Raw genomic sequence first — 25,481 nt, forward strand, 5'->3', positions numbered from 1 at the left:
CATCTGGTGTTGACATTCTCTCTCAGTGTACATGAGCAGGGCAATATGATTAAGGCCTGCCTTTGACAGCCAGGAGTTAAGCAAAGGGATTATTCTGAATAACTCTGGGTTATGGTGAGCCATGGAGAAAGGCAATAGGATTGATGAGAAGAATCTTAACAAGGTAAGTACATGCTATCCATTCATACACTCTTTTCTTGTAAAACAAAAGTGGTAGCGGTCCTTTGATGAGTGTTACAGGCTCAACTATGTTGCCCCAAAATTCACATGTTGAAGCTGCAAACTCCAGTACTTCTGGATGGAACTGTACTTTGGAGAAAGGACCATTAGTTTGGAATGAGGCCATTGAATTATAAGGCCTCATTGTGATCCAATCTGACGAGTGTCTCTTTGAGAGGAGTAACTCTGAATATGCAGGTATCCTAGGATGTGCAGGCACATGGGAAAGGCACATGAGAATACAGGGAGAAGGCAGTCATCTGTGTGGGAAGAACAGACCTCAGAAGAAACCAACCCTGGTGACACCTTCCAGCCTTCAGAACTATGGGAGGAGGGGCATTTTGTTGTTTAAGCTACTGGTCTCTGGAACTATGTTATGGCACCTGTAGCAGACTGAGGCCATGGGAAACAAAAAAGAGGAGGGTCTTGATATGCAGGCTTCATTGACAAAACACAGTGGTCAGTCGCACAACCTGGTACTCATGATGTACACAAGGACTCTTAACTTGGGGACCTTTACTATTAAATTTGTAATCATTACTGCCATCCTGGTAAACTCAGATGTATGTACACTGATTGAAATTGTAAAGATTCAAAAGCTAAAGTGCCCAGATACCTAGGCACATATAAAAGAACCACTTAATGCCAGTGGCATTACGACTGGCACTAGAACACTCCCTGTGATGTATAAGTGGCAATGGAAAATATCAGTAAAGGTACTAGCAGCTTTATACTTTAACATGTTAGCAAATGTCCCTGAAGCAGAAGCCCCAAAGGTTCACTGTCCCAGGAGGATCAGAAATCATCTGGTGAGGACATGTGGTAAGGACATGCTCATTCCAGTCGAAAGGGACTCTCCACTGCTTCCTGGAAACTGAAATGAAGGGATGGGTAAACCTATGACGGTCAAGTTGATGAGCTCTATAGGCACCTTGGGGATGTTCTCTGCACATGCTCTGAGGAGTTGTTTACATGAAACTCGTTAATGTAGGAAGACCTACCCACTCTGGGTGGTATCACTCAACCACAGCTGGGATCCTGGGTTCTACAAAAAGGAGAAAGTGAGCTGAGCACTGGCATTCCCCATCCTCAGCTTCCAGACTATGAATGCACTGTGACCAGCTCACTCGGGTTCCTGCAGTCATAGCTGCTTCACCATGAAGGTTCTCAGCCTGGAACAGAGTCAAGATGAGCCTTTTCTCCTGTAAATCGCTTTTCATTTTCTTTCTACTTCTATTTTTAATTATGTGTATATGTGTGTTCTTTAGGGGAGTCAGGGGGCTTGTGCACTTGTAACTGTGGGTGCCCTCAGAGTCCAGAAGAAGGTTTCCGATCCCCTGGAGCTGGATTTACAGCTGGTTGTGGGAAGCCTGATATGGGTCCTCTGAAAGAGCATACATGCTGTTGACCACTGAGCCATCTTTCCAGCCCTTAAGTTGCTTTTGTCGGGGTATTTTCTTACAGCAACAGAAAAGTAACTATGACAACACTCCACCCTCCATTTCCTCTGAAGCTTCTGCCACCGGAGGCACTTTCTTTTCCTGGTCAAATCCCTTGCTGCCAACTCATTCTCAGTTTCTTCCTGGCTGTTTTAAGCTCCACCATGTCTTAAGGAGAATTTTAGTCATCACAGAAAACAAAACAGCAACCAAAGGTACTGCCTACAGTGGCGCTTGTCCAGATGACCAACACTTGTTGGTGTTCTTATATTTGATTTGATTTCTTTATTCGGTCCTAGAAAGTTTTCTACTTGTCTGTGAGACGAGATTCCCAATTTTAAACTTGAAAGAACATTATTAGATAGAAAATGTTAGCACTATTGTAAAATGTAGTGCCTTTGAATGAAAAACAGAGAATCTTTCACCAGTGCTAACCAGTGCTGTAGAGCTCATCAAGCTGATCATCATAAGTTTACCATCCCTTCATTTTGGTTTCCAGTAAGCAGTGGAGAGGTTAATGATGCCCAGGGTGGGAGGAAGGAGAACAAGGAGAGAGAGGGAAGAGGAGAGCAGATAGGCCTCCAATGTGCACAATCACCCATTTGTTCTGCACATCTCTGAGAATGGAAGACAGAGTCAAATGACCAGACTTAAGCCGCAGTCCTCAGTAATTCTCCCTCCTCTTGCTCTTGGTAGCTATCTTTACCCATGTACTAATTTGTAGTCAACTAAACCAGTATTACCATGTGCCATCAATGCCACCAGCAGCTAATCCCATGGGCAGTCATTCTGACCCTCTTCCTTCCTGGTGAACAGCATACTCTCTCACACATGGGGAAGCTGGCCCAGCCTTGCTCCTTAGTCTCTCTAGTCACACCAGAGACAGAAGTCTTCACCAAAAGATCATCTCACTACCTAAAATGCTAACCAGCTCCTCCGTCATGATGAACTCAAGCTCCTGCCAGTTCACCAAAAGATCAGCTCACTACCTGAGATGCTGACCTGCTCCTCCGTCATGATGACCTCAAGCTCCTGCCAGGCCTCACCTACTGTCTCATCCTCTGAAAGACCATTTAAGATCTAACAGGCCCAGCCTCTAATCCTCTGCCCCCAGCAGGAATTAATACCCTTGAATTTTGACTATATAACACTGTCCACCAGTTTTGGGAAGACAAGGTTCATGTTTACAGTTTTTTGACACTTGTCACCATTCCGCATACAGTAGGAACCCAATAAGTATTTTTTATTTTAAAATGTAAATTGTGTTTGTTTTAATCATTAAAGTGCTCCTTTAAGAAAGTATCTTAAGAGGGCTCTAAATACTTCAAAACATATGATCATATTCTGAGTTTTATTCCAGACAGAGGAAGGAAGTTCTGTTGGATAAGCAAGGGGTTTGAGAGATTAATAGTCAAGAGAATTACAGTTTTAATATAATTCTAGTTGGCCTAGTTGGCTAGGCCTTTTGAGGTAATGACCTAGTGTTCTTCCTCTGGACTGTGAAAATTGAGGTGTTCAGGGACTCTGAGCATGTGACACCATGTAGCTGGTGTGTGGTGGACGTAGTTATGGGAATCACAAGCCCATGACCTGCTGCTGTGTTCAAGCTACTTTTCACAGAGTCTGGCCAAGGTCTGGTCTCTAAAGCTGGAAACTAACAGAATAAAGAACGTAGCACACACCACAGCTCCAGAGTAGACAAGAGGGAGACTAGGAAGGAGTATGCTTACTCAGTGCCACTTTCCACCATCTGAGTGAGGAGTGAGATGCCATCCAGGTTTATGAACTCCTGAGCAAAGGTAACATCTCGGGAGAGGCTGGCCAAGTCCTTCAGGGCTTCCAACTTGGCATCCATACTTGATGACTGTATTCGTTCATGGAGCTGCTGGGCATTTTGAGCCTTGGGGGTGGGGGACAAAAAACAGAAAGAAGATAAGTACATGCCATCAACTTGCCCTTTTTTTTTTTAAGTGAATACAATAGTACAAAAATCAATGAGTCCTTGGAAAATAAATATGCACAGGCCAGAAGCATAGGCCAAATGCATATGAGAACAGGGCACATCAAGAGCAGCTTTCCATTGTAAAGACCCCTCTCACCAGTGTTCCATTTTTCCAGCTGGAAAATGCCAGGGCCCATTTCAGGGAAGAATAAGGGCAAGTGGACATGAATTCTAAAGCTCCCAAACTGAGAGGGTGTGACAGACAGAAAGAGAAAGAGAGGATGTTTACTTTTTCAATAAAATTATTATCTAGAAGTGACAAAAAGCTATTTGCTTAGTTAAGCAATTACACAAATTTATGCATCATGATTACCCATTCAGTCAAAACTCTGAGTAATAACCGCCTGCATTCAAAAGCTTCATTAGACACACAAATGAGTCTTTGCAGTTTCCAACAGCATGTGTTTCTCACGCACTGGCTACTTGCTGTATGAATTTAAAACACAATAACTATAAGTCCAATTAACAGCTCTTCCTAGAATTAATGTTCTCCTTGCTGGGGCTTCTGCACTTGGATGCTGCATGCAGAGGAGGGAGGAGTGGAAGTGATTGGCAGGGCTGGACTTCGGAGAACTACCTGCCCTCTGTCTTACTCTTCTCTTCAAGGTCTGCTGGGGTCTGCCTTCAGGTGGGGCAGGCAGTGGGACAAATTTCACCCCTCCCCATCCACCAGTGACTTCACTTCAAACCACAGTGGCTGAAGCTTCTGCCCTCCTGCCGTCTCTGGCACTTGCTTTTTCCTTTGATATACTGTGACACTGTAAAGATACAGCAAGACGGGGGCACTGTGGTTTGGAAGTGGTTTTTCTCCTGTGGTTCATGTGTTGGGAGCTTGCTCCCCAGTGTGGACAAGTGGTAGGACCTTAAGGGGCGGGGCTTAGTGAAAGGGTTGTTTTTGGTCCCTGACTGGTGATACTGTTTTCTTATTTCATACACGCCTCACCTCTCCCCTGTATAGGCTCTCGCTACCATGGCTTCCACCATGAAGGCCTGAACAGAGTTGAGTTAACAGTGCCAAATTCTTGAACCTTCAGAACTACAAACTAAACAAACTCCTTGCTTTTATAAATTACCCAGCCTCAAGTATTTCATTATAATAACAGAAAGAGCCTAATACATGGCGTTTGACATCAACAACCAACCAACTCTGCTGAACAGAAGTTTAGTCACAAAACAACTGAAGAACAAACACCCTGTGCTCTGCAATGGGGCTGGATTATAAGGGAGAGGTGGGGAGCAGCCCCTTGTGGAGAGCAGCCCCCTGGGAAGAGAGGGAGGACAACCAGGACCCTGAGGAGTTGTTCTGGAACCCAGACAGAAGAGAATATATTGCACCATGTAGTCAGAGCACACCGGGGTTTCCCATTACATCACAGTCAGCAGCAGGAATTAGAACAGAATAACGAAAGGGGGACCGGGATGAAGGGTGAGAACTGACAGGCCACAAGTCACTAAAAGCCCATTTTCTTAAAAGAAGGCATAAGGGAGCTGAATGCGGACCACTCACTCTTTTAACATCATTTAACGATATACCATTCTCCAAATATTTGTGGATATATAGAAGTACAACAGGTATTTCAAATTTGGATGCTTTGATGAATATTTCAAATTGATATAACACAGACCCAGTATAATTAATCAAAGTGAACCACTTTGAATTCCTTGAAAACTACACTTTTATCCACAAGAAAACATTTTCTCTACAGATCACAACAACTCAGAGACCATCGCACTGTCATCAGCAGCACAGATGAAAATTGCTGTGTTTGATGATATTAACAAGATTAACAGCTCACCATCACCTACCATGTGCTATCACCCATTATTACAAAACCTTCATGAGGTAATTCATTTAATCTGAACTGAGTCCAAGCATAAAGATACTTTTTCTTTTTTTCATCTGACAAAGGAAACCGAAGGGGCAAGAAACCCAAGTGACAGACATGCCCCAGCTTGCACAACTCGTCAATATTGTTGAAATAAAACCAGGATAGCTGGACTCTGCAGAACAGCCATCAACAGAGGCTCCCAGAACACACATGACCCGAACAGCTTTAAAAGCCACAGATCCTTCATTCATACAATTTCCAGATCTGAAGGCCTAGATTGGGGTCTCCAGAAACTTCTGCTGAATGCGCTCAGGCTGCCATGTTGCCTCTTCAAAATCCCAGGCTGATATGACTGTTCCACATCAACCAGACCTGGCATCTTGCAGCAATAGTGGGACCACGCCACACTGGTTCTGCTGCCCAGTCACCCCCTTGTCACTCCCAGCTGGGCCGCGGTAAAGTCTTCCAGCTCTACTGCACCAAGAAGAAAATCTGTCCGCCCCTTTAAAACTTGTGCAATTTTCAGCAAAGACCTTTTGCTGTGAAGGAATGTATTATGCCACTCTTTCTCATTCATTGGCATGCCTTTAATAGGGACGCACTTTGAAGTTAATTAAGTAATTAGTTATTTTAAAATAAGGGAAGAGGGACAACCACCAAAACTTGAGCAGATAAGTCAAGACTGAAGAGTCCCAGATCTTAAGACGATGAAGAGGACGCAACTACAAACAGAAATTATTTTACACATGAGCACAGCACAGCAGTGCCTCAATGATGACAGGTCTCAGCAGAGAACCATCCCAAGGGCGGCATGGCCACTCCTCCAGAGTGGGTCACATGTTCACACTCCATAGACTCCAAGCCCCTATACATTCCTCTGGGACAGTTCCCTCTGTCCTCACGGACCAGAAGGTCTGAAAGCTGTGTGTGCTGGGTCTGGGTGGTGTCTTCTCCTTGAGGCAGGCCATGCTACTTCCTTGGAATTTACTGAAGGACCAAGTCTTCTTAAAGCTGCAGTGTTATAGCCCTGACCCTTGTTTGCTTTTGGCAAGTCTTTATTTCAAGACTTACTCAAAGCACTGGGGAGGGTCACAAAGAGGACTGTGAGGCTGAAGCAATCCAGTGTGGCCTAGCGCAAAGCTCTTTGGTAGCTGAGATGTCAGCTCTGCCACTGATCACTTCAGGGAGACAGTGAACTTTCCTTCATCTCTTTTGACTTCATTTTCCCCATCAGCAGACATACCCAGGAACTGTGATGGGAATTACATTAAAGGTTCCTTGCACCCCGCAAAGTGACAGACTGTTTCTCAGCTGGGTAGGAAGCCCCATCCTGAGTTGGCCAGGAAAAGAGCTCCACACATGTGGGTCACAGATGTACCCTCCAATCAAAATACATGTAGAACTAAGGGACTCTGCTAATGCAGCATCTGTGCCATTAGAACTGCAGCAGGTTGGATAGGTACTCGTTTTCTCTAAATGATCTGGACACAAAATTTTCATTCTACAGAATAAAGGTGAAGAAAAGTCTTTAATGATCAAACTAGATTTTAAAAATGAAAATTTCTGGTCTGGATGTCACTCATGACAGAAAAACACATGCACACAATTTTCCTTAAACTTGTCTCAGATAAACCTTCTTTAATTATCAATTTCAAAGCAAGTTACCCTCCTAATGCTCATTTGCCAACTAATAGATACTTCTGCAAAGTTTATTCTTACACATTTGAGAGACAGCAACAAATAACTTCCCACCTTGGGGTGAGAGGAGGTCACTTTTAAAATAGTAGGAATAAAAAGTTAAAGAATGTGTTGCCACGTTTTATGGGAAACACTAACGTGGAGAGCTATGACAGAAAACAACTGGTGAGTGTTTTAGATGGGCTGTTCCAAGACCAAGCTGCCTAAGGCAGTGACATCCAAGCAGAGTGAGACAGAGACCAGCACACTGTGCTGGGAGAAAGAGTAGGCAGGAGGGCTGGTGAGGGCAAAAGCCCTACAGGTGAAGCCAGCCTGGAGTGTCTACAGGGACAGGCCAAGACCCAGGGAGGAGTGAGACGGAGATGGAAGGAGTTAGGGACAGAAGAATGACAGGACACGAAGCCCATGCTGTCCAGGAATGTGGAGAGCTGGTAGCTTCTTGAGTGGTGATGTGCTTCTCTGAAAGGATGCATCTGGACATCTGAAGCAGATGTCTGCTGCCCTGAATGGGAGACCTCAAAGAAGTGTTGATATTCACACACCAGATGCCACTGTTCAACTGGGATGAAATATGTGAATTATAAACCAAATTCCAAGAAAATGTGAGACAGAATAGCTACGTCTTTTGTTAAGAGTATTAAAGGCAATAGCCAGCATGCAAATATGTTACAGTTGGTGAGGGCAGGGTCATGCATACAAGGATGTGTGTATCCACTAGCACATCAACTCCAGGAGAAGAAATACGTTAGATGTGCTGACTGACATTTTCCGAATCTGGGATATTACCCGGCACTCACAAGGAGTGTGAAAAATGTCAATAAATGAAGTAAATTATGTATATATTTATTTATATATATATATATATTTATTTATTTATTTATATGTATGTATGTATGTATGTATGTGTGTGTGTGTATCCAAATGTGACAAATCAAAATGTGACATGTTTAATGATGATAATTTTCTTTGTAGCAGGCTGGTTTTATTTCTCCATAATTCTGTGCCACTTTTATATTTGAGAGGAAAAAACTATGAGTATTAAAAGTATGATGGCCTTGGTTCTGATTTTCCAGGCTCAGCACAAAATGAAGAGTTTACCAGCTGTATGAGGGACCATATCAGAGAGTAAATTTTATTTCCTTGTACCGTTCCAAGGACGGAAAACATGTTTCACTTCATGCCACTCAAACAGTTCAGATCATGGAAAGGGTCTGAGTTTGACTCAGCAGTGATCCATGAGGAGTCACCTAGAAACAGGGAAAGACCCAGGGGTATGAGCACACAGAACTTGCCATCTCTCTTCTTGAGGTCAGAATCATGCCCCTCAAACTTCTAGCACAATCCTGGGTTCATGTCAATTAAAAGGTGACTAAACTCAAGTTCATCTATGTTTTAGATATTCCCAAATGTACATTTAATGTTGCCCAGCCATTTAACTACACTGTCCTTATATGTTTGCATATTCATCTGTGAAATGTTTCCTTTCTCTTTTCTTCTATCCTTAAACGCCCCCCCCCCCCCCCCGCTAGTTCCCGCATGTCTGCCCCTGCTCTGCCCTTCCTCTGTTTTGCCTCTGTTCCTACCCATGATTCTGCCTCACCTGGCATTAAGAAAACTGAAGCAAGCAACCAGGTGCACCTTTGTCTTCCCACTAAGGGCAGCCAGCAGTTCTCCTTCACTCTGCTTCCGCAACCTCATGCTGAGAAGCAAGCACCCTCCTTCCTATCAGAGATGGTCTTGTACCTCCAGAGCTCCGCTCCTATGAACTCAACTTAAAAATTTCTCCCTCCATCTTCCAGATCATGGATTCCCAACACACTCTCATGCACACACACACATGCACGTGCACACGCACACACGCATGCACACACACACACACACACACACACACACACACGCCCAATTCCCCTGTTGCAATTGTCCCAATTTCTCTACAGGTACTGAGAATGTCCCCCATTCTCAGTACCTGTAGAGAAAGGAGCAACTCTGAAGCTGTTGCCTCCTTCTTTCATCCCTTCCTTTCTCTGGTGAGGTCTCCAGGCCCATCCTTACTTAAGTACTGAAGAGCACCTCCTTTCGGCCAGCACTACCTGTGGGGACTGGTCCAGCAACCATTTTCCTCTTTTCATCTTCCCTGACATCTCCACAGTCATCAAGCCCCTAAGTAGTCTCATCCCTGGAACATTTTCTTCACTTCTGCCAACCTGTGAGTGTCCCCAAGGCTCTGCACTGAGCCCTCCAGACCTTCTCTATGGAGGGAGGTGGGTGATGTCACCTGTCCACAGCTCTAAATACTATATACACACAGTAGAGACTGGTACACCTCTGTCTCCAGCCTATCCAGCAGGACACTTACCTCACTGCCTAGTGTGCATGGTACACAGTTGACTTCTCAAACGCTCCATCTCCCTACTCACAACCATCTACTCAGAGAAATAGTACAACATCAATCACACTGTTTGCCAAAACACAGGCCTCCTTCAGCAAAGAGAATCACTTCATGAAGCCTTGGGGCTTGGCCCTTCACAAGATTCTCCCTCCCAGTGGCACCCCAACAAGCCATGATGCCTAAGCCATGTGCACCTCCACATAAACTATGCCGGAAACACCTAACCTTGCTAACCCTATAATCTGTTCTCTCCACTGACTTCTCCAAAGTTAGGCCTCTAAAGCAATGGAAGAAAAATGGAACACAGACATTTTGTAACTCTTTTTTCAGTTTTCCTGTAGGAGGCACTGAGGGCTTTGTGCTCACAGATAAGCACTAGGAAACCCTGAAATGTTAAGCACACAGAGCTGTTCATTCAAGGAAAGGAATGTAATACCTGTTATCGGCCCAGAAGGCTGGGAGCAGATGTGCTTTCTAGCCTGGGAACCTTTGCACTATCCATGTGGCCAGAGACAGCACTGAATCCCTCTCCCTCCCCCTGATACTCTTTCCACAAACTTGTTTTTTTCTTAGCCTATCTGTAGAACCTCTTTATGGAAGGCATCATACGTATTTTACAAAGGGTTACAATGTAGTCACATCTGATCTTTATTGAGTGTATTTTGGTCCTCAAAGAGATTTATGTATGCTTTGTTGTGAATGAAGGGTTGAGTTACTTATCACCAGAGAAGTTTTCACCAAAATGTGCAATGCTTAAGTATGCTCAAAATAAACCACTCCGGATCAGACTAGAAGTTTGAACCAACACCAGCTACTGAGTCCTATTAAACAGAACTGTCTGCTTATCTCCCATGGGTCATCTCTCTGCAGGCATGTTATGTATGGCCTCAGAGACTCCCTCATTCTTTAAACCCGTACAGATTTAAAAATCCTCATCTGTTAATCATACAATAATGCATGTTGATAAGAATCTCTGATAACCTGAATCCATGGAATGACTGACATATCAAAATCTTTCTTATCACCACCGAAAGAAGGCCCCAAAATCACAGTGACAGGTCTTCTGATCTAGATGATTCCCACTGTGCATCCGGAACACCAGAGAACAGCAGGAAGGCTTATGCTTGGAGACGACAAGGCAATAGTGGGTTCTTAATAAGTAGTTTGCGTTTCTCTGTGTACAAGGAATGAAATGAGAGAGCAGGGGGAAGAGGAACTCATCCATACATCTTAGTGGCTCGTCGCATAGTTGCATAGACTAGAGGACAGAAATGTTTCCAGTTGCAGATGTGATGCATATATTTTCTGCATACTACAATGAGTTCACACTGCTCATTTAATGATAAGTAATACCAGCACATGAGACATGAAGAAATGCATAAGTACTTTAGGAGATTATATAATAAATAGTGTGCCACTAAGCACTGCCTGTGGTATTCTCTGAGAGACATTTTGATCCTTTTATCAGAATATATGTTTTTTTCATTTCTATAAACAGAATAACCACTGTTGTACATACATTGTTCTGCCATCAACTTTTGCACCTAGTAATGTTCTTTGGAGATGCCTCCAGGGTGCTACATACTAAAGTCTTATCCAAATGATAACTGGGTCCCAGGTTTTGGTCACTAGAAGAAATACAGCCATGCTTGGATGCGCATGTGTGTGGTGTGCATGTCCTGTAATTTTGAGTCTACTTATCAGATAAATCCCCAACAGGAGAATTAAGTTAAAAGTGAATGTATATAATGTACTTGGGTGGACCAGCTAGGTTCCCTGCCAAGGCTGCACCAGTTCCTGCGCTGATCCACAGCATCCTCTCCTTGCACTAATTACTAAGAACATAAACTCCATTCCTTTTAAGAAAGAGACTGAGATCTCTCTACGTGAGATGATGCATACATATACGTAAGTATATATGGATACATAATTTTCCCTTTTTTGCTTCTGGTATACCTATGACCACACATGTTGAAGCAGTATGAATCCATACATAAAGGATTCTGTGAATTAAGGAGTCATGCTAGGTCATTCAGACTACCACCTGTTATTTTCCGATGCATCATTCTTGACTCTGAGTCTGGAGTTATTTCCAAACACAAATGTTTTGAAGATTTTATTTGGGGATAGTTAAATGTACCAACCTCTTTTTTATGATGTCTGGGGTGTATACTACTTCATAGTCTCTACCCATTCCAAGAATACACAGACATTCATTATGAGAATTTGGGGGGAATAACTTTTCTAAAATAGGGTCTCTCTATGTAAGCCTGGCTGATCTGGAACTTACTGTGTAGACCAGGCTGGCCTCATACTCAGAGAGATTTGCCAGCTTCTGTCTCCCAAAATGCAGGGATATAGCATCATGCCCAGTTCATTATGAAATTTATTTTAATAAATTCCAAGAAAGGGAAAATGACAGTCTGACGGTCTAAACTTTTTTTAACAGGAACATAGCTAAAATGTGCTTTGTGCAGTACATGACCTCAGTTTTAGTTCCTGGTTCTGAGCAGAGCAGGTGGACAGAGGTACTCCTCAGCTTCTACTGAAGCTCACCAGGCCTGCTCCGGAACTCACAGACATGTACATATACTCTGTACCTCACCTAAAACTAGAGTGCGTGCGTGCGTGCATGTGTGTGCATGTGTGTATAATCACGTATACATGTCTGTATGTAGCTTTGCACACACTTATGTATGCTGTTATCTATTTGCAGGGACAAGTCAAGCACTGTGGGAAAAGAACTTCATGTAAAAAGTAGTATAAAAACATCTACTGGCTTCTTTACTGCACTCTAATACTTCCTAACAAATTTAGTGAAAACACTTCTTTATATTTTATTATATACATAAAAAGTGAATTAGGCCAGGCAGGGTGGCACATGCCTTTAATTCTATCACTTGGAAGGCAGAAGCAGGAAGATGTTTGTGAGTTCAAGGCCAGCCTAGTCTATATAGGGAATTCCAGGACAGTCAGGACTAGCATAGAGAGACCCTATCTTTGTTTAAAGTGAGATAGCCTGTCTTATCCATTTTCATTTAAACACAAAATTAAAAAAAAAATCCAGCAATGAATGAAGCTTTTAGTTTCCATATAAACTGCTGTGTGCTAGCACTTAGTTATAGACCCCTGTGGCTTCAACCCCACACAAAAGGCTCCTTTAAGTGTAGGTGTCTGGGCCCCATTCTCAGACACTGTTGCCCAGTCTTACTAGCAAGGCTAGACATCAGCATCTCTAAAGTCCCACTGCTGCTACTGGTGTAGAGGCCACTGCTCTAGGAAGTGCAAAATGGTCTCTGTTGAGTGGACTCCTGCATTACAATAGTGCCCTAGGGACTGCCTCGCCCACCTTTTCAGTCACAGAACTTCCAGTGAGAGAATCATTCTTCTACAATCACAATTCCACTGTCTCTGATGACAACTCTTATCACACACTGTCTTTCCAGAAAAAAAGAAAATCATCCCCACACTGAGTCTTCTTTTATTTTATTTGTTTTATTACATGGGATTATCTTCAGGGAAGTATAGAACGTACTGAGATATTCCTCACCTTACCCTACAACTCTCCCTCTCCCTCTCCCTCTCCCTCTCCCTCTCCCTCTCCCTCTCCCTCTCCCTCTCCCTCTCCCTCTCCCTCTCCCTCTCCCTCTCTCAGTAGTCCTCTCTGTTCCTTGGACAGTGTCTCTTCCCCTTTCATGTCATGGTACATAGGGAATTTTGTTTAAGAACCCAGGGCAATAACAGAGTCATTTCTTCCCTGACATGGAGCCAGCCTACACAGAACACTGGGCCTCTCTAGAGGCAGTAATTAGCAGAGGAAAAGGGAAGCATAAAGAACCTTGACCTGATGAATGAGAACGCCAGGGAAAGGCTGGTGCCAACCTGTCAGCTCATCTTGCAGCCATTCAAACCCACAGGCCAACTGTATTTTCTACGCACTGGCATGGAGGAATTGGAAGATGGCTCCATCAACTCCAGCAGACAGTCCCCAGAGCTCATCACTATGTTAGGTTCAAGATGTTACAGGAGAAAATGTTTGAGTTTTTAAGGCTCTAATGTAATTTTCAATGAGAAGAATTTGCGGTAGCTACAGTACCCACTCTTTAATTCCAGCCAGATGCTTTTCCCAATTTTTAAATTTATTTTTAGCCTAGCACATGGCTTCAGTGGGAACTGAAAATGATAGATATATACACATTTCATCACATTTGCAGTGTGAAAATAGTAACACTTGCAGTACTTCGTGCACGTTATTTTTCAGGGAAGCAAGGAATTGCGCTGTGAAGGAAGATATTTTAAATATGCTAATGTCTCTTTGCAGCATCGCTACATATAAGAAAGATCACAATCCCAGGCATAGTCTAAATATATTGCGGCATCCTATTTAGCTGCTTTTCTTCAGAAACCTTCAAATGTTTTATATAGAAGCAGCTGAAAGGAAAACTGCGTAAGAAGGCGATGCGCTTGAGCTGATTTTAGGGAATGTTTAATAACAGATCCAGGGTAGAAAATAATCAAATACCCACCCACCTCACCCCACCACCACACACTTCATTCCCACACACACACACCACACACAGAGAGACTTGAAAGGCAGTAGCAGGCTATCGGGTTTGTTTGTTTGTTTGTTTTTTCTTGATTGGTTGATTGGTTGATTGGTTGGTTGGTTGGTTGGTTGGTTGGTTTAGTTTTGTCTGTTCCATGGCATCAGGTGATGTGTGGGTAAGTGGGCCAAACCAATCAGGACGGCTACTATCCCATTTGTACTATGAGAGCTGTGGCTGGGTTAACTACCACAAACTTCAAGTCTTCACCATCCATTTACTTGGCAGTGTCCTGAGACAAAGTCACCTGCCTGTCATGGGAAAGAGAAAGCAGAATGTTCCTGTGAATCTAGAATCTGTCTGGGAGGACACTGCACTCTGGGTTCTGCAGAAGTCACTCTCGCTGCTCTGTACCCACCATCACATACAGCAGACCTAGTTGGGAAACTTTTAATGAGAAGCAATAAACTAAGATCAACTTACTGGAGACGTGGTTAATCGAAGAATAGTTCCATTTTTTATTTCATTGCGATTCTGCAAAAGATGAAAAGACGAGCTTTAGTAAATCTTTAAGTAGAAGCTTGATAAAGAGGAGAACAAAAGCAAATATATCTCAACCTGATTCTATGCAATAAACATTCTTATGATCCCCTCTATTTTCATTTGTGTAACTTTCAATTATTTCTACAAAGAAGCTTAACTCAGAGAATAGGAATATGAGACTTCAAAATAGCAAATCAAAATAATAACTGTAAAAATGTATTCAGGGAACATGGTCTAGAAATTCTACAGCTGATAGAACTGAAAACATGTCCACAAAAAAAAAACTTGTATACTGATATCCACAGAAACATTTATTCCTATGTCAAAATTTTTTGAAAATTAATTGTGGTAATAATTATATAAATCCCCCCAAAAAAAACTAAAAATAAACAAATTAAACATATTTAAAATAGTTAAATTTTGTTCTGCAAAGCATCTCTCAATAAAGTTGTGATTTTTTTTTAAAGGGTTTCTTGGCATCAGCTGGTTCCTTATGCACAATCCCTTGAAGTCAGGAATAAGTAGTATGAATGAGCAGATTCCAGATCAGTCTGTGAGCATGGAGCCGCCCCTGACATCCTTAGCACTAAAGATTAAATTTCACTGTCCATTCTGGTTCTTTCCACCAGAGTATGCACCATGCTCAGTCTTTAGAAGGTGGCAACCTAGCAGGACTCACCCTTGCTGTAGCCCCAAGGAGCTCTGAGACTAGTAGACTTGCTTTCCACACCCTTTGAAACAAGTCACAGGCTATGGAACAGCAGGTACACAGAGCTGGTGGGAAACTCCCCACTGGTGTGTCTAAGGCTCATCCATCACTTGTTTCCTTGTCCAGTTCTTACTAGTTACAGACAATAAATTGTCTACAAAGAATTAGCTGTCAGGGGACAGATTGAGCACTCCCTCCCAAAGAAAAGTACTTCTAGATACTTCACACCACACACAGGCAAGCCTGAAACCTGTCCCCAGTGAGCAAACAACAACAACAACATGGGCCATTCGTCTTTATCTAGAATGTCCCAGAAACACCACATCACTCTGTAGAGAGCCATCTCCTTATTACCAGAGGGGTAAGGTGGGGCCCAACGGCCACAAAGCAGGATGGCTGAGAACAGCAATGTAAATTCAGGTCATTTCAAGCTGAATGAGTCTACAATTCTAAGAGAGTGAAGAGGAGGTGAGCAAATGTTAGCTGCAGAGTACTAAGCAAGCTGAATGTACATCATCCCTCCTCCATGGCCAGCTTCTGAACACACTAAGGAATCAGAGTCAGAAGACGGAGAACTGAAATTCTTATGAATTAGGGATTCTGAAAAACAGGCAGCCTCATGAATTAAGCCCTTGGACCAGGCAAGACTGAGAGTAGGCATCTTCCAAAGTAAGGAATGAAGCACTGGAACAGATCCAAAATGAAACAGGATTAATTCTCATTCTCTGGAGAATCAGCTGAGAAATCCTCACTCTCACCACTTTATTCTTCCAGGAATCTCCTGCTGGGGTAAAAGGCATGATTGCTCACTGCAAGAACTTCCTGAGAAGTCCAGAAACTCTAAAATGGAAAGCATCAACTATTTTCAACCCAGGATTCTTTGACTCCTTCTTCAAAATTCTCTTCTGTTTCTACCAACCCTAGAGTGTATGTAGTATCATGATCCACACATTTTAAATACCTATCTAGACCTGTAACAGGAATCTTAAAAGGTCTTATTAATAAAAACAAACCCAGAGCCAGGTATTGGGGTGCACGCTGAATGATCAGAGAAACAGAACAAGCCACATTCAACCTCACCTTGCCAATTCCTCAGCTGATCTTGTTTCCTCAGACTGAAAGCCTCTGAATCCTCATCTGAATGGATCTCACCTGAACTGCTGCTAAAAGCTAAAAGCTTTAAAAGGCTTAAATACCTTTCTGCTTCCTGCCATCACTTCCTGGGACTAAAGGCGTCTGTCACCATGCCTGGCTGTTTCTAGTGTGGCTTTGAACTCACAGCGATCCAGACGGATCTCTGCCTCCGGAATGCAAGGATTAAAGGCGTGTGGTACCACTGCCTAAATCTATGTTTAATATAGTGGCTGTTCTGTTCTCTGACCCCCAGATAAGTTTGTTGGGGTGCACAATATATCAACCACATAAGCCAAATTCTAATTCCCAGTGGATTACACCTTCTCTGGGGGTCTTTTCAACTTGATTAGGCTGTCTGATATGTCAAATGGATTGACTGCTATTCAACTAAATACTGATCTGGTGTTGCTATGAAGTCTGTTGCAAATACTCAATATAACTAATCATCAGAGAAATGTAAGTCAAAAACAGTGATTTATCAGCTCATGCCTACAAGAATAGCTATTACAAGAGGAAAAAAAAGGCCTAGCCAGGCATAGTGACTAATCATAGCACTTAGGGGACAGAGGAAGGTGGATCTCTGAGTTTGAAGACAGCCTGGTCTACACAGCAACTTCCAGGACAGTCAAGGCTACACAGAGAAACCCTGTCTCAAAAACCCCAAAAGAAAAAAAAAAGACTAAAGTGTTGGTAAGAATTAAAAAAAAAAGATTGGAACACTGCACACAATTGGAAAATTAATATAGTTACTGTGGGAAAAAAGGTTCCTCAAAAACTCAGAAGAACATCTCTTATATGACCCAGCAATGCATGCGTACGTATATAATCAAATCACCGTATGGAAGAAACATTTACATTTCCTGCAAGTGCTATTCTGAGTAGCCAAAAATGGAAACAACCTAAATGTCCATCAAATGATGAATGGATACAGAAACACAATGGAAGATCAATCAGCCAGGAAAAAGTGGAATTGTATCATTTTGAACAAGGATAGAACCAAAGTTACTATACCAAGGGATACAAGCTAGGTACAGAATGGCAAATACCACATGATCTCACTCATGTGTGAAGTATAGAAAAGCAGGCCCTCAAGAGTTGAGAATGGTGGTTCCCAGAGGCTATGGGGGAGGGGGAAGCAAGTGTGTCGGGGAGACAGAAGAGAAAGGCTACTCGATGGGAGCTAAGCCACGTGCGTATGGAAGTTAGGATTTGATGTGGCATTATACAGAGAGTGACTCTGTATAACTATTACATACTGCGTATCTTAAAGAACTAGGAAAGGGGATTGTGTATTGTTACCATTTAGAAATGATAAATATCTGAGGAAATAGATTATGTAAGGGCTGCGGAGATAATTCTGTCGGTAAAGTAAGTGCCCACTTGGCAAGTCTGACAACCTCAGTTCAATCCCCAGCATCTACGTAGAATAGCACGGAGTAGTAGCTTGTACGAGTAATACCAGCTCAGGGGAGATGGACAGGGGTGAATCCTTAGGCTTGCTGGCCAGTCAGTCTATAACCATCAATAAGCCACAGGCCAGTAGAAGGCATGCCAAAAAATGGAGGCAATAGATGTCTCATGAGGAATGACACTCAAGACTGACCTCTGCCCTCTCCACACACACACACACACACACACACACACACACACACACACACACACACACACACACATACACACGTACATACACACATGCACACCCCTGTGTACGCACCCACCCAAACACATACACACACACACACACACACACACACAGAGAGAGAGAGAGAGAGAGAGAGAGAGAGAGAGAGAGAGAGAGAGATTGTTGACCCTGATTTAAACATCACACAGTACATAAGGGTACCAAAACATGATATGGTACCAAAAATATGTGTAACTGTTATATTTTTATGTGTCAGTTAAAACAGTAAATTTAATTTAAACTTCACAAAAAGAAAAACAAACCATCATAAGACACATTTAGAACAAGCATTCTGAATTTCAAGGTACCACTGTCTGCAGTCAACAGGCCTCCTCGTGCCACCTCCTCAAACATGAAGAGGAGAAAGAACATCTCTGCAGGGAGCTGCCAGGCCTGCACACAGGCCATGAGAAGAATGACAAGTGACCGAGGGACAGCAGTGGAGAGTGCTGTCATATTTACCCACACAACCCACTGCAGTCTGCACTAGCCCCGGACATTTACAGGCATCCCAACAGATTGTCTCTGTTTCTTTATGTACCGTCCTTGTCCACTCAGCCTCTGTGAGGCCTGGATCCTACAGAAGAATGCCACTGTTGTCAAACCTTCTCCTCCAGAGCCTGATTTCCTCAGTATGCCAACTTTCTACTTAGGCTAATCCAGAACAGTATCTGGTCAGAAGCACAAACGCTGCCTCTTCTGTTGCTTACCAGAGACAACAGAGAACCTTAGCGGGTGGGAAAGCTTCCAATATTAGGGGTCTTGGTCCTTAGCAGACAGGTACATCCTTGCCATCTCCTCTCTCCATCATTGTTTGTTTTGCCTCTCTCACTTGGGAGGAGACCCTAACTTTAGATGTTTTACTCCGAGATAACACTGTTCTTCAGAACCATTGCCTAAACATCAGACAGAGCGACTGCACACGTAAACATGACCCCGTTAATCCATCCTATGTCCGTTTGCTTCACTTTCCCATCTTGAGGCTAATGAAGCAGTTAAGGGGAGTATATGACACATTGGTTGCTATGCTACGGAGCAAAGTCTGTGGATGGAAGACAACGGACGACGACCTTTAGGAAGGAGTGTTAAGATGCCCTAAAGTAAAATCTGAACTCCCTCCCCTCTGCAATGATGGGGGGAGAGAAGTTGGGGGGAGCGGGTTGAAGGAAAAAAGAAGGTCATTTCCTACAACTAACACATGGCTCTTCCAGAGTTACTGGTCAGAGACGCTGCCTTCCCACTCCGGCTGCAGCACTTCACCTCCGCCCAGAAAGGTGCCATCTGTGGCTTCTTTCCTGCTCTTCTGTCATGCTCAGCTGTCACTGTTTTAATGCTTTCACTCTGCACAGAGTCCGATACCCTGTTCTCAAGTCTAAAATCTGAAAAACTACAAGGAACGAGGCCTATGGTCAGAGATGTTAAGGTCCCACAGACTGAAGACCTAGGCCACCGTGAGTCGTCTGCTCTCTTGCTCTCCCTAGGAAGATCTGAGCTAGAAGAACTGGACAGGGGTGGGGGTGGGGGGTCGGCAGCTCCCAGCAGCCCAGGAGTGTCCTAGAACAGGCAAATCTAAGTGAACAAACAGAGGAGACTGTCTGTCCCCTTTGGTGTTTTAATCGAGGGCCAAAGACACAGATAAAGAACAGTGTGTTTCTCTGGAAACAAACAAGCTTGTCTTATAGGAACAGGCATTATTCAAAGTCTACTAAAGTTCAAAAGTGGGAAAATACAATTATTTTCACATAACAGGAAGTGCCCAGGCCCTGGATCCCAAATTCAGATGAAATGCACTTCAAATCCCTGTCCTTCTAACACCCTGGAATATTGTCCACTGAGATTTGTTCAACAGAGAATGGGATGTGATTGTGATGACACTTAAGTGAGTGTAGGCAGTCTCCACAAGCAGAAGCTCAGGGCATAATGTTAGCACTCCATCCCGTTGACATAGGCAAAGGCATAGTCTGAGCACCAGGGGATGAGGTCAAGTGTCAATCAAATCTCTCCCAGGACAGGTACTGTGTTGGAGAACAGTGGTGGGGTAAGGAAGCTGGACCCACAGTGGTCTGGAAGGTACAACAGACTGAGAGGCAGGAAAATCCAGCTTGAGCCTGGGCCAACTGCTCTCAATCAGCCTGGTTCCTTATCAGCAGAAGGGAGGCAGAGGGCCCAGTGCCAAACGTCAATACTCTTCCTATTCCCAACCCAGCAAACAGGGAGGAAATATTGAAGGCGCTTGAGCAGTTCTACTGATATGGTGAAGGAATCTCAGGGAAATAAATCTGTCAGTTGTGAGTTAGAAAAGGTGGGGGAAAACCTTCAGGAAACTAAGCCAGGAGAGTGGACTTGAGCAACTGTGTACAGGCTCCAACCCCAGAGATGCAGGCCCACACAGCACCTTCCAGTACCGAAGAGAACAATCTAAGAGATAATGCCAAGATTCCAACAGTTGATAGGCAGTGGGTTCCATGATAAAAACCAATGCCTTTCCTTCCATATAGAGCATGAAGGATAGTCAATAAGAAACACATTTTTGGTGTATGAATTTTGTCATGTCTGACAATGGCCCTTAAAATGCTCAAATTCAACATCTATTCAAGGTTTTATCTTACAGAAAAATTGAAAGTGCAGGTAATATTTCATAGTTATTCATAATAATTCCCCACACTCACATTTAAGGCAGAATAAGAAGCTAAAATCTCAGGAATCAGATATTGGAGTAAAAAGTAAAAAAAAAAAAAAGAAAAGAAAGCAGCAGAGGAATGACCAGCTGACCCTCTCTCCATGCTTTGCAGATCAAAAAGCCCTTGAATCTCTCCAAGGCCTTCCCTACTCCTTCCTGTGCCTCTCTATGTTATCCTGGGTTCTCCAAAATCTCTATGGCTAATTCTAGTCAGCTAGTCGCTGACTCCATCCCCTGATTCAAGGTTAACTCTATTAACAGTTTCAGAGTATCACAGTGTGATCAAATATCCTGCAGCAAAGGTCCCAACTTCATAGGCCAGTCATTTGCTTGCTTTGTCTCAACTCAAACTCCACTTGACCTTGGCCCTGCATTACTGCATTGAAGCTGGGCCCGAGCATCTTTCCCTTGGCCAATTGAGAGAATGTGACGTTTCACCAGCAGAGAGTGATGAAGAAGTGAGCTTCTCCCCCAGTATGACTCCATGCGAAAGGTCTGTGCGCTTGCATGCCCCTACGCTCCTTGGCCAGAATCTTACCAGAAACCACTTCTAAGTAGCTCTGAAACCTAACCCTCCAGCAGTAAAGCAGCTCTATGGTCCAGCACAGGTCGACTGGTCACGTTGCTCTCCTCTGACCCATCTGTGCATGGTAGGCAGTTGGAGAATCATACCCTCTGCCCAGGGCTACACAGGGAGAGGCAGTGCTCACTCCCGATCTTAAGCTAAATGATCTTCTTCCTCAGACTAAGGGCCACATCATTTTTCTGCAACTATTCCATCTAGGCTTATCAGAGTCCTTTTCACCCTGATACTCATAATTAACCAGCTTTCACTAGCAGCCAGTTATCTAAACTGAATTTCTACTAATCCAACACTGATATGGTTTCTGTACCCTGACTACACTCTGACTGATACAGTAAGTCTTTCCAATGTTCCTTAGGACAAAGGAAATTTTTAAGAAATGATAGTTAAGCAGGCTAGTTATATAACATGCTCACTTAAGTACTACTGGAGAAGAATGTTTGAGAATAAAGGATTTTTTTATTGTATGATAATATGGGAAGTGACAGCCAATCATCCTAGAGTATCAGTCTAAATGCAGACAATACAGCATGCACATGCTGAAAAAATACTGATACTCTATTGGGTGACCCTATGTATGGTGCTCTTCATCTACAATAAGGGAAAGACGACAATAAGGAGAATGCCTGACACACAAAGCCTTGCCCATGGTTTTAAGAGAGAGCGACGGTCACGGTTTGGGACAGAAGAATCTGTACAAACGGGGTGAAAAACACGGAGCACTCTAACACCATTGGAATGGAGACCTAACTGCCAGCCCCTGCTGCTATCAACTTCAATCTATCCTCAACCAAAGGCCATGGCCGAGGTTTAAACCTGAGTTATGATGGGCAAGTTAGAGCCGGTAGCCAGACACAAAGTTCTGCAGCCACATCCAGGAGAAAGAAACTCATGCTTGGAGAGAGCATTTTAAAAGACCAATTCCAGTGGCATCAGCTGGTCACGGGGGCTCTAACTGTTGGGAAAGTACCAACTTCACATCCTGTTCTACGCAGCACCAGCGCCAACATGTCTCCAGACAGAAAATGTTGTATGAACTTTCACACTGGAGGGCTAGGGAACAAAATGATGGAAACACTTAGGAGAAGAAGAATGTCCAGGTGATTCTGAGCATTAGAAATGTGCCTTGTTGTGAGCCTAGATTTGGGTGTTGTCAGGTAGGCCTGACATAATCCCTGGCTTCAGTGATAGCAGCTCTGTCATCTGATCATGCACTACTCCTGGCATACAGAAGTCTCACAGTAAATGCATGGCATGCTGCCTAGTTTTATTGTTTGGGTTTTAATTATTTTATTTATCCTACGTGCATGGGTATTTTACTTGCATGTGTGCGCACACACACACACACACCGCGCGCCACATGCATGCCTGTACACAAAGGCCAGAAAAGGGTATGGGATCCCCTGGAACCCAGATCATCTTGAAGAGCAGCCAGGGCTCCTAACAGATCATCCATGCCCCCAGACCCCTGGATGGTTAGTTTTTATTGTCTATTTGACACAACCTGGAGTCACCTGAGAAGAAGGAACCTCAATTGAGGAACTACCTAGGTAGAATTAGCATGAGGCAAAATGCGGAATGATGTGGGCAGTCTTTCAGATACATGGCCTGCGAGGCTCAAGTCCCTTATGTTAAAAATGGCACAGTGTTTGTATCCTACCTCTGCACACCCTCTTGTATAATATTCCTCAGTGCTATATTAAGATAGTCACAATCATACTGTACAGCGTATTATTGTGTTTAAATCAGCCCTCAGATTGACATACTAAGTGTACAATGACTCAGTTTACTCATAGAGAATATGTAGCTTGGTGACAGGTCCTGAAGAAATAGAGGAGCTGCCATGGGGTAGGGCATGAATCTTAGGCAAACAACCGAACACAGATCAGCCCATTCATTTGATGCTCCTGCCTAAGAAACCATGTGCTAGGATTCTTTTTCTTTTCCTTTCTTGGTCTTAGATGTCTCAGGAAGCTGAAGTCTATGGATCTCATGTCTGAACAATGTTTTTGAGTGCATGAAATAAAACATGTAAGCTTGCAAACAAGTCAGATGGCTATTTGAATATTTTTAAATTTTATCAAAGTGGTACACGCTCTATGTTATCAATGCAGGGGTGGGAAAACATCTTTTGTAAAGAACCAGACAGTATTCTATGCATTGTGGGCCAGAAAATGTCTATGGCAAGAGAGAAACACCAATGAAAGGTACACCTTGTGCTCCAGGAATCTTAACATGCCAAAATGGGTGGCAGCATGGATCGAGTTCATAGGCTTCAGTTACTGACCTCTGCACTCAGGGTCTCAGAGCTACCACCATTTCTAATAAAGTACAGTGGTCATAAATGATATTTTAAGATTCCTACACTAAGAGGAGCAGATAGCTCTGATTCCTGCTGGTTCTAAAGGCCTAGCTGCTGCGTATATGATTATGGTTTACTGAGGACCTTCCCGATGGAGTAATGAATGTAAAGCTGACTTTTTCCATACAGTTGGAATGTTCATCTCATTCAAGTTCCTGGACAACAGGTTAAAATAATGGCCCTCCAAAATACTTACAGATTCCTACCATGGTTTTAGAAGACTCAGCCCAGTGTGTCTCTAGCCAGTATTTCCACTAATATCTGATAACCCACCCACACCAGCCCAATGTCCTGTTCCCTTTCGTTCTCTAGCACACCAAGTTCTTTCATGCTTCAGGGCATCAGCACTGCCTGTTCTGAACTCTACAGTGCTAGGACCTGTCTCCCTTTCAGTCTTTTTAAAGAGACAGTCCCTTGTGCTTTATAAAAATTATGGCCAGGATGGACAGGCAGGGCCTTCTAGGGGAATATTAGATGCTCCAGCATCGGCATAAGCAGAATACAAACCCAGAGCCCAGGCCTGAGCCACAGGTAGCACACATCCTGAGAGCAGAACTCCTGCCTTCGTCAGGCTGTAAGAATGTCTCCTGAGACACGTGTGGTTAGAGAACTAAGAGCTCTAAGTCCCCAACTTTCAAGACCAAGTGCACCCATCTGTATCCTTTATTCATTTATATTTGCTTTATTGTAAACTTGAAGCTAGCCAACTCCAATTTTGTGTCCATTCTTAAATCTATCTTACACAGCCACGCTCTCAGAATAAACTAAAATAGAAATACACACCACACTCTACCCAGATGACTCTTATATGCCAACTCTAGATGAAAATGAATACTTTGTTCATTTTCTAAAAACTACTGGTCTCTTTCCATGCCCAGAGGGGCATGTGCTTAAGAACAGTGGGCATCTTCTGTGTCTAGCTCATCACTGATGCCTAAAATATACTCAGTATATGCTTTCTCAATGAATGGAATGGATGTTTTAGAGATGGCAGAACCCAGAGGAAGAGGAAAAATAAATATAAGAACTAAAGCTAATAGGCCACTTATAACTTCAAAGACAGGAATAATAATCTTTCTCTCTCTCAACAACTTAAGTCTCAAACCCTTCCCTAAGTCATGACCTTCAGTTATCCGATGGTTAATACTTATTTTATCAGGCACAGATGTCGCTGAAAACTGAGCTCATGTCCCACCATTGAAGTATGTTTCTACAGTGAGTCCAGGTATAAACAAGCCATACCCCTCCATGCTGTTAGATTAAGTTACAAAGAGCCCCAGACGTCTACAACTTCTGGACTTTGAGGCTCAAACTCTGTCTAGATCCATTCCCAGAAAATCACCTGTTCCATTCCTAAAGAAAGTGCCCTTATGTAACAGGAGGCCGGAGAGAGGATTCAGGAAAACAGGATATGGACTCAGAGCTAGAACTGACCAGCCCAGGAACCCACATCAGAGAGCAGGTTTTCCCTGAGGCCCCACTCCAGCCTCCCTCCCTCCATTTTCCTCTTTCTGCTGCTACAGACAGAGCGAAATGAGAACCTAAAAAGGTATTTTAGCAGTTCACAGACTAACTCAGCAATCCCAATGGCTAATGGCTATTGTTTTTTAAGACAGGACTGGCTGTCCTCTGTAGTTCTGGCTCTCCTGGAACTCACAAAGATCCTCCT

The 25,481-nt window shown here is 43.4% G+C and overlaps 1 protein-coding gene across 3 annotated transcripts in view; it reads right to left on the minus strand.

The window, feature by feature from the left end:
- The window catches only part of Elmo1 (engulfment and cell motility 1), a 534,626-nt gene that overhangs the window by 371,562 nt on the left and 137,583 nt on the right, over positions 1–25,481 (minus strand). For all 3 annotated transcript variants that reach the window (XM_052729418.1, XM_052729416.1, XM_052729419.1), the window contains exons 5-6: positions 14,604–14,654; positions 3,389–3,558 (exon numbers count right to left, since the gene is read on the minus strand). In XM_052729418.1, the coding sequence (XP_052585378.1) occupies positions 3,389–3,558; positions 14,604–14,654 (221 nt within the window). The remainder of the gene's footprint in view (positions 1–3,388; positions 3,559–14,603; positions 14,655–25,481) is intronic.

The sequence above is a fragment of the Peromyscus californicus genome, unplaced genomic scaffold (genome assembly GCF_007827085.1).
Source record: "Peromyscus californicus insignis strain IS unplaced genomic scaffold, ASM782708v3 Scaffold_8__1_contigs__length_139910024, whole genome shotgun sequence".
Taxonomy (NCBI): Eukaryota; Metazoa; Chordata; class Mammalia; order Rodentia; family Cricetidae; genus Peromyscus; species Peromyscus californicus.